General features: G+C 38.5%; 1 protein-coding gene and 1 long non-coding RNA gene across 7 annotated transcripts; both read left to right on the forward strand.

The window, feature by feature from the left end:
• The first annotated feature begins 1,551 nt into the window (after nt 1–1,551).
• Nucleotides 1,552–2,458, forward strand: LOC120290329. Its single transcript, XR_005548247.1, has 2 exons — nt 1,552–2,009; nt 2,175–2,458. It is a non-coding gene; the product is annotated as an uncharacterized LOC120290329 (long non-coding RNA).
• A 1,624-nt stretch (nt 2,459–4,082) lies between these two features.
• Nucleotides 4,083–8,583, forward strand: LOC120286050 (chaperone protein dnaJ 1, mitochondrial-like). 6 transcript variants are annotated; one of them, XR_001988047.2, is made up of 6 exons: nt 4,083–4,879; nt 6,206–6,289; nt 6,412–6,450; nt 6,592–6,683; nt 6,769–7,667; nt 7,820–8,583. XR_001988047.2 is itself a non-coding variant. In XM_039306310.1 (5 exons), exons 2-5 carry the CDS (start codon nt 6,703–6,705, stop codon nt 7,889–7,891), a joined length of 333 nt encoding a protein of 110 aa, XP_039162244.1. In that variant the 5' UTR covers nt 5,454–6,450; nt 6,573–6,702; the 3' UTR covers nt 7,892–8,583. The 6 variants fall into 6 exon arrangements, 1 of the variants encoding a protein (XP_039162244.1); XR_005548246.1 differs by lacking the exon at nt 4,083–4,879 and having other exon boundaries at nt 5,454–6,450; nt 6,573–6,683; nt 6,769–6,810; nt 6,939–7,035; nt 7,603–7,667; XR_005548243.1 differs by having other exon boundaries at nt 6,573–7,667.
• Nucleotides 8,584–9,865: the final 1,282 nt, after the last annotated feature.

The raw sequence follows: 9,865 nt of genomic DNA on the forward strand, positions 1-9,865 counted from the left end.
TCTTCCCCTCCCTCTGCTGATGTCATATATCTGTTCACCGATTCTGCTTCTAGAAACTTGTCATCTGGACAATTCAGGTGAGTAAACTATACTTGCCATGTAATGCATGCTAATGCCTAAAATCCCCGTTACCTTTGGCTTGACAACCCAACCCCTCAAAAGAATGAACAACCGAAGAAATAAGAAAAATGGCTTTTTGAGGTAGCATCATGAATCTTGATTCACTTTCTGCTTGAGGTACCAGCAGTTGCCTAGCTATCATGGCATTGCCATCTGTTCTCAATGATTAATGTTGTTACATGGAGCTTCATTGTCAGCTGTAGCCTGTAGCAGCTCTTATATGTTATATTGTCAGAATGCAGAGTCATAGATTATTAACATTTGCTGGTTTTGAGACAGTAAAATGGCCCGTTGTTTTCTAAAGTCATTTGATGCCTTTACAGAAATTGACTCTGACCAAAGCTCGAGCAGGTGTGAAGAACAATGTCATGAGACTGAACAAGAGCATTGTGCAATATGGCTCAAACAATGTCATCCACATCATCGTGTTTGCATTGATTTGTTTCTTTCTGGTCTATCTCTGGTACAAAATCTCTGGATGATGAGGAGTTGGCGCTTTGCTTTGATGCTTCGTCAGACATATCCCTAGATTTTAATAAAGATCACTCTAGATGGAATTGTACAGGCATACATAGGACGTCTCTTTTTTTCCTGTTGAAACCATGGAATTTCTGATTGCTTCGTTCGAGCCGTGTCTGCTATGCTGGCCAGATGACATTTTTAACACTCTTGCGGCTAATTCAGGTTGTTTTTTCTCTCTTTTCGTCTCATCACATCAAGTACCTCTCGGTAAGCATTGATTCTAAAACACCGGCTCTTCAGAGTTGTGCAAAGGGTCGTGTGAACAGGAGACTAACAAAAGGTCCCAATTCCACCAGCTAGATGGATTCATTTAAGAGGAGGTCAACATGCTTCCTTTCTTTACTTCGCCATTGCATACCATCGTGTAGCTGGATTTTTCCTAGAATGCTGTGTAGAAACCTTGTAGTTGGGTAGAGGATAGGACAGTACACCTCTCGGATGAAGATCGGTATCAGAGCCTACCAGGACCCAAAAAAAAAAAAAAAAAGTTTGCATTTCTTCCATTAAAAAAAAAAAAAAAACCTGTTGCCCATTGAGTATTATTAGTTCATGGATGGACTGAAGAATTTGATGATAAATAAAAATATTTTTCAAAAACCATTTTTTTTTTTTTTAGGAAAATATTTTCTCTTTTCAGATAAGGAAATTCATTTTCCTAATTTTAAACTTAGGAAACCAAACCCCAAAGTTCTTCTATTCAAATAAGTACACTCTGAAGGAAACAAAAAAGAAGTAGAAAAATCGTGGCGAACTGAGACGGTATTAAATCGACCGTTGCGTGATAAACCCGAGATAAACCTTCTGTTGTTTGCCTTGACGTTCAAGCCAAACCTCCGAATCGTGCTCGCTACTTCTCTCTTTCGATCGTATTCCTTTCAGTCTTCGATCGCCACAGTTATGGGGGTTGAATTTTACGCCTTTTCCCCAATCTCTTATTGCCAAAAGATTTCGTTTCTTATGGGCAGATTCAGCTGGTTACGATGGGTGAGCGGATTCGATCGAGCATTTCTGGAAGGTCCAGTCGTTCTTCTTTTTGGTTGGTCTGTGTTCGCTAATTCCGGTTGTTGTACAGTGCCGGCGGCGGCGCTTGCCGTCTTCGGTTACTGGCCGGACGAATTCGATTGCGAATGGTTTGGTTTCGGATTCGCAGAGGGCGGTTTTGCTCGCCCGGAGTAAGCTTTTCTTTCTTTCTCTCTTTTTCTTCCCTGCGATGATGTAGTTATTGCTTAGCTCATGAACGGAAGTAGCTGAAGCTTTTCATCGATCAGCTTCGTACCGTCGCAGTTTTTTCTTTTTACTGGGAAGAATCCTGTCGATTGTGAGACCTTGAGGTGGCCATGGGAGGTATCGGCGTCTTCATGCAACAGGTGTGCTTCTGTAATTTGCTACCTATGAAGCAGTCTTTCTTACTTCCCTTAATTTTTTATTTTTATTTTTATATTTATTTTTCTTTCGTTTTGGTTTTAGCGGCTAATTCATTTGATTGAAGTGATTCATGAAATTCAGGTGTTGGTCTGTTCATATAATTTCAGGTTCTCATCCCTACCCCAAAATAAGCTACTATGATATTCTTGGTGTTTCGGAGGATGCCAGACGCAATGAGATTAAGAAGGCTTTTCATGTGGTGGGTAGATCTTTTGTACTAAATGTAGTCGGGGGAAACTAATGGGAATGACAGTGGTTTTTAACCAATTCATATTATGAGATTGTGGGAAGGTTGGACTTTGGCCTTAGCTTAAAGCGTGGAAATATTCGATTGACGAGGCAAATAGGGGCTTCAAAAATTCGCCCTCAAGATCTCCTAATTTTAGTATCATGTGAGAATTTGTGAGATCACTGCTAACTGTTCTAAAAATTTAAGCTTTTAAATGAAAGCTTGATTTGTTATTTAAATAGTCTAACACATACCATTGCATTGAGAATGCTCTTTCTTTGGTACACTAGTTTAAGTTACGATGAACGCCATTTTAACAAATGATGTGCTCACAAAATGACAAAAAGAGATGGGTTTCCCGGGTATTACATTTCCTTGGAGCTAGTTCTTCATTTGCTTCTATGCACATAAGATGCTTTAGAATGGAAATTTATTCTACCGAGTGTCGCGGCCTAAATTTTGGGTGCACCATCTAAAACTAGATTAGGATTACTAAGTCTTTAAGCTTAATTCGGGTTCTCCCAAACCTATATCAATTCGCAACTTAAGGTTCAAATATGCGTAGGTCGATTAGACACTAAGTAAAATAATGAGAGAATTATTTTACTCTTACGAACCAGAGACTAAGGATAGGGGACTTGGTTACACTCGATTTTTCTTTAGTGCCATGTCGGTATCATTCTTTTTATTTTCAAAAATATTTTTGCAGGCAGCTTGGATTTATTTTAACCTAAATCTAGTGATTTGCTCAATCACTATTAAACAATTAAAAGACTTTCATTAAAAGAAATAAACACACAAAGCATTTTTTGGGTTTTCTTTTATCTTGAAATCAAAATGTGCATTTTAACTTCATGATTTAACTTTATTAACAAGCAAATCTAATTAAATAAACCTAACATGCAAGCTCAATTTTGGTTTTCACTTTATTTAACTTTATTTAATGAGAATCATGCAATGCAGGTTACTAATTTAACATGAAATGATATGACGTGGTAATATGACTTAAACTATATAACATGAATAAGCATGCAATCTATTCTAAAGCATGAAATGAATTTATTCTAAATTTTTTGTATTTTCCATGAAATTCGAAATTAAAGAAATGCAACAATTAAATATGCAATCTAAATTAATCAAATGACATAATTCTAATGACGAAAGCGGTTTCTAATTAAATGAACCTAGCAAATAGTCACTAGATGATGAAAATTCCATAAACCTAATCTTACATGTCTCGATTTATTAAATCTTTTGATGCAATATTTTGATATTTTGACCTTTTGATTTTTTAGTATTTTTTTTTTTAAGATGAGTAATTATTAAATATTAAATCTAAACAATCAATATAATCAACAAATAAAGGATTAAAGTAATCGAAAAAATAACCCGTTGTCTAACAGATCAAATTAATGATTATTCTAACCCTAATTATCACAACAAAGAGGTTCAAAATAATTAAAAATATGATTCGAAATCTTACGGATCAAATTAATAACTATAATGATTTAATAATTAAAATATCATCAAAATGCCCTAAAATTAACATAATTAAAAAAATGATCCGACGTCTTACGGATCAAATTAATAATTACAATAATTTTGGACAAAACCCCTGCGGTTAATGCCTACAAGATTCAAAAAATAAACATTGGGATCCAATTTCCCAATTTAAATAACTAAACTAAAAAATATAAACAAAATAAAGTAAATAAATGAAAAATAAAAATAAAAACCACCGAATTGATTTTCCTTTTTCTTTTGTTTTTCTCTTTCCACGCAAGGCTTGTGCGTGGTGCTGGCTGATCACCGTCGGTCCAGCAAGGGGCGGCGGATCGGAGGTCCGGCGGGGAGACTCCGGCGGCAGCAGGTGGCGCCGCTCGGGAGGAGAGCTCGGCTAGCGAGCGGCGAAGGCGAGGCGGTGGCAGCTGCAGGGGCGCCGGATCGTCGCGGGTCAGCGCGGGCTGAACAGTGGTGGCGTTGGGCGGATCAGCGGCGTTTGCAGCGTACGGTCACTAGTCGGCGGGTGGAAGCTGGCGAGTTGGGGACGTCCGGATCTGGCGTGGTGCTCGCTGGACGTCGGAGTCGCAATCGGGTCGGCAAAGTCAAGCAGATCGGCGGTGTGGCTCGGGATCTGAGGCGTCGGGGAAGAGCAGCGCGCGACGGTGACTGACTGGTGTCACGAGGCTGGCTGAGGCGCGAGGACTGGGGACTCACGGGTCGCTGGTACCGGCGCGGGTGTGACTCGAGACTCCGGCGCGGTGGCGACCGGCGCCGGGTAATCGCGGACGAGTGGCGGAACAGGGCAGGAGCGGCTCCGGCGTCTGGCTTCACGGACGGCGACCGGCGGGGCAGAGCGACAGTGGCGGAGGCGCGATGGAGACGAGCTGCGGGCGGTCTGAGATGCGGTCGCCGGACGCCGGGCGCGGCGGTGGTCACAGCTGCGGAGGCGCGACGGATCGGGCGGCGAGGGAGTCCGAGCGGCTTGCAGTTTGATGGCGTCGGCGCAGCGCGGGCGCGGGTGAAGAGAAGCCGGCGACCGGGGCAGCGGATGGGGGCAGCGAATGGGGAAGACGATGAACAGTAAATGTCCAATCACTTCCTCCCTCTGCTGCTTCTGTTTTTACGTTTCACTTTCCTTCACTTTTTTCTTTTCTTTTCTTTTCAGTCGACCGAAAAAAACCCAAGAAAAAGCCCCCCTTTTCTCTCATCGTACACGGCTCCTTTATAGGCAAATAAGATGTGATATACGTGAAATATTTCATCCACTTTTCAATATTCACGAAGATTTTTCTATAACCCCTAATCATAAAAATCCTTTTATTTTTCTTATCTCCTAAATATTTTATACTGATTTTTAAAGATATGATTACAATCAGATTTTTTTAAATTCAAAAATCTCCATTTTAAATCTCAATTTTAGAAAACGAGCTCGGGCTAATTTGTATTTTTCATGGGCTTAATTCCACCTATAATTTAAAACTCAAAAACACTAATTCGATCCATCCGCCACCGGTTCAGTAAATAAATGTAAAAAATGCAAATTAAAAACAAATGCATCTAAATCTATATGCTATGCAATTAATATTTTTTTAGGGGTAAAATTAATTCCTAATTTTTTAATGTAATAAATGACTAAATGGATTGCCAAAATTTAGGTGTCAACACTGAGTTATGGCCAATCATTGCAAATATAATGTTAGCACATAGGTATGCTAATGCTATAATTTGATTAGTCGAGCTTAAGAATATTTTTTTGTTGAGAAATTGATTTTGGGCTTGCCAGTGACTATAAATAGTTACCATTACAACTTGCGACATGGATAACTTTCGTGAAGTTTGAAGAAGTTCTTTAATGCTAAAACTCTTTCAGGTAATTTTCCGGAAAATGAATTTTAAGAGCTCTGAATTTCAGTATTCTGCAAGAATTATGTAATGTAAATTTTGAAAGAGTTCATGGAAAGAACAAATGAGTTGTCTGGATGAATGATTTGAGATCTACTACAAAGGTTCAACAATGGTATGATAATAGGCAGTTCTTTGTTAACGTGCCTGAACTGAACACCGACATCTTAACATATAATGAGCAGTAAGTGGTTCTTTGTTACTTTTTCTCTGTGGAGGTCAGGATGATGTTAATAAGTAGATCACATATTCTTGTTGATCATACATGTTTCAACCAGAAAGAAAATAAGAGAAGTACATCAACAGTCTCCTGCTGCTTCTCAGTCAACTCCTTCCCTTTATGTTTACAGAGTACAGTGGATATTCCTAATATCCAAGTGCCACAGCCACTTTGATTAATATAATTGACTGAACTTCTTTGATAAATTGTTTGTGCCATGGCACCTCTTTAGTTGTTACGTGCATCCTATATTTGATTTGTTTCTTGGCTTGTATGCCATGCAGCTTGCAAAGAAGTATCATCCTGATGCAAATACTAATGATCATTCCGCAAAGAGGAAATAACAAAAGATAAGAGATGCTTATGAGGTTTGGCTAATTGATTAGATGCCAGTGGAGGAAAACTTTTTCCACAGATTTTCACATGTTGTTTGGATGTCTCATTCGTTAGGGTGACAATTTTTCTTTTTTGCCTTTTCAACTAATCTCAGACTTTGCAAAGTCTTGGAAAAAGAGCAGAGTACGACAGGGTAAAATCTCTCACTCTTTCTACTTTTAACTGAATGACATAGTGAACTTAGCATCTGAAAGCACAGCTGCATTCATAAGAGCATGTTTTGCTCATTGTGCCTTTTACATTAATTTAATGAAGAAATGCTGTGGAAGTTCAGAAAATGTTGAATATGGTGAAGGAGATGCTGAGGGGTTTCCACGTTATTATGAAAGGCATTTCTCTAGTTCATTCCGCAAGATCTTTTCTGAGGTAATTCCAAGTGTGCCGCATGTCATTATCTTCCAATCTTCTGATCCATGATATTTGGCTAAAGAAACATTTGGTGTCATATCAGAATTTTCAGGACAAGATGGATCGATTTGCATCTGATGTTGAGGTTCACAGTTATACTCTTGGTCTTCTTTGTTTATGAGATAATATTACTCTGATTTCCGCCCTTTATCTTGTTTGCTTAATGAGATAATATTGTAGGATTAATGCCCACGTTATGTTGAAAATTTATAGGTGGAACTGATATTTTCTTTCCTCAAAGCTGTGGAAGGGTGCACAAAGATGTTTCCTTTGTCAAATGTCTTCCTTGTGATACTTGTTGGTTAGCAGAGTTTAGTATTTTCTATTTTTTATTTTTTATCACACTGGTTACAGTGACAGTACATCCTTCAACCTCTTGTTTCTGCAATGTCTCTTGGAGATCAAATTGATTATATATGTAGCTTTAGATGCTAAAAATGTGATCAATTTATGCTCACTGGTACTCTGCTGCTCTGGTACCGTTTGCTTGCTAAAGGTTTTTCAACCAATGTGTGATTAGTTTTTGCACTTTTTGAAGGTTTTGGCTTGTCCACGTAGAACCTAAAAGTATGATGAAAAGCATGGATAATTTATTATATATGAGAAGCAAGATTTACGATTGGTTGAGGTGGCTTCTAAGAATTGGCAAAAATTGAGGTGCCTGGAAACTGTAGGGCAATTATGCCTCTAATGAGAGTTAAATTTACTGTGATTTTTTTTATCATTGGCTGTACATAACCATATGAAAATCCCAGTTACTGATCTTTGATTTTGCTTATGATATCCTTTGATTTTTTATTAGTTACTTTGCAGGGTTTTTCTTTTAGTACATTTCCTGTAGCAAAATCATGACGATATGTCTACATGGTAATTGCAGATGGGTGGGCTTATTCACCTGCTGTCAAGGTGAGAGTATGTCCAACTTGCAGTGGCATTGGGAGGGTAAGAGCTTCCATGAGCTCTTCAATTATGCTGATTAATTGTTGAGTTCTTCTGAACCGTTTGCTCACCAGGATAATTGTGTGATTCATCAGAAGTTTGACGGACCATCACATTCGTATATATGACATGTACTTTGTCTTCCTTGCTATTAGGTAAAAATTTCCCCATTTACTCCAATGACATGCACTACCTGTAAAGGCTCGAAGTCAGTTGTCAAGGTTTAACATCATTTCTCCAGTTCCAGCTCAGTTTTCTTGGTGAAGCTTCCAATACTTAGTAACTTTGGGTAGGAGCAATGCATTTCATGTGGAGGATCAGGAGTTCTTGAAGGCACTAAAAAAATTAAAGTTACAATTCTTTCAAGTAGGTCAGAGTTATTGATCTCTGACAGAGTTTTGTGGTTTTTGTGTTAAATGCATCCTTTCTGTGAAGATGTAAAATGATGAATAAGGCTAACTGGGTTGAGACTTGAGATCTGGGAGAGTGAACAGGTTGTGCATGCTCATTTTACAGCTTTATGGCCTCAGTTCTTTATGTTATATGCACGTGACATCTGTGAATATTGTTATTACTGTCAAAACGTGCTTCTGTAGGATTCACTGCTTTAATATTCTGGTTTGAGTGTAAATTACATGCACATGGGTTCAGGCTGTGTTGTTAAACCTATATTTTTCAAACTACCTTTCTCGGATGATTGCAACCTTCACGGAGCCAAGTTCTGTTACTCCCATTTTCTTCCTACAGTGTTATACACTGCTCATGGTTGACTCTCTGATGATCTTGAAGTATTTCCCCTCTGTAAGGAAATAATTTCTTGTTGACACTGCTAGGCTTTTACTGCTCCATGTGATGGCTGCAGGAGAAATAACACTAGTAAAATGCAATGGGATGTGTGTCTGAAATATGAACCATGTCCCGCACAAGTTGTCTGTTCAGGGCAAAAAACAGCTTAAGCATTAAGGATCTTTTTGTCACCATCATGCGGCTTCAGTAGCATCATGATACTTGTCTGTATCATTTAGTGTTAGTGAACATGCAAAGTTTATTGTCGCAGGAGTTTGCTTTATCTCAAGCATCATGATGCTTTTTCCCAAAATGAGAGCATGACTAGCTCTATGCTTTTCAATATTTATTATTCGTTTGGATATCTTCATCTTATGCATTATTAACCTGAATACCGTAAAAATTCTCTCTCTCTCTCTCTCTCTCTCTGTCTCTCCGCACCGCACACTTGTGCTGGTGTTCTGAAAGTTAGGATGTCAGAACATTTAATATCAAACAATACGTTAATATAATAGTTTATGCTTTTAAATAAGTTGACTAGGATCCCTTATTACGACATGGTGAGCAGAATGTCCTGCGTTATTTTCTAGGTCTTATTAGCTTCACTTGGCTGACTCTTAACCTACCGTGAGAGGAAGTGTAAGAATATTTGAATGTTAAAAAGTGCCACCATAAAAAAGCTTTTCTGATATCTTAAGTATTTCAGATAAGTTGCCATTTTCGCATTTTGCCCGTCTAAAGAGCTGACTCGTAAATTTATTTATTGTGCATGCGTGAAATGGTGCAACATGACCATCTTCATATGTCGTAATGTGTTTTCCTAATTTGCTAACATAGCCATTATCTTTTTTCTTGGGATATGGCCTGTTTTAAGGACATCTTCATTTATGACCAATGTTCCTAAAACAAATATGTGTACGACACAAATGGTCTCAGGAGACTTCAAATGGCTGACGGGGTAAATCAGTGCAGTCGGGACATATGACATAGATCCTCATGTCATGAGCATGGATTGCCTTTATTAAAGAACAAAACTATCTTCAGTGGGTAACCTGATATCTTCCATTCCTGAATGGAGTAGGTGTGGATTTGGGACATTCAATTCGCGTGCCAGAAGCTGGTAATGCTGGACCTCATGGGAGTCTACCTGGCAACTTATTCATCAAATTAAAGGCATGATCCCCTCTTCTTTTCTGGTTGTATAGTAATAATGATGTTAAGGACAACTTTGATCTCACTCAATGGTAAGAGCTTTATCCTGCTGTCGTTGGAGCTTTCCTGTGTAGCTTTATAGCATTGTTTTTCCATTTGAAGTCTGTCATATGATTTATCTGGAATTTGTCCCAGAAACTGTGACTACAATCAAAGAATTTTGGTTGTGATAGTGGAACATTTCGAAGTCTTGCATTACATAA

This window comes from Eucalyptus grandis, chromosome 2 (assembly GCF_016545825.1).
Source record: "Eucalyptus grandis isolate ANBG69807.140 chromosome 2, ASM1654582v1, whole genome shotgun sequence".
NCBI classification, from domain to species: Eukaryota; Viridiplantae; Streptophyta; class Magnoliopsida; order Myrtales; family Myrtaceae; genus Eucalyptus; species Eucalyptus grandis.

Excerpts from the sequence above, each read along its gene's own strand:
- LOC120286050 (XM_039306310.1), top strand. The coding sequence starts at position 6,703 with ATGTCATTATCTTCCAATCTTCTGATCCATGATATTTGGCTAAAGAAA. Across the intron at positions 6,811-6,938 it reads GATTTGCATCTGATGTTGAG|GTGGAACTGATATTTTCTTT; the intron begins GTTCACAGTTAT and ends GAAAATTTATAG. Across the intron at positions 7,027-7,602 it reads CTTCCTTGTGATACTTGTTG|ATGGGTGGGCTTATTCACCT; the intron begins GTTAGCAGAGTT and ends TGGTAATTGCAG.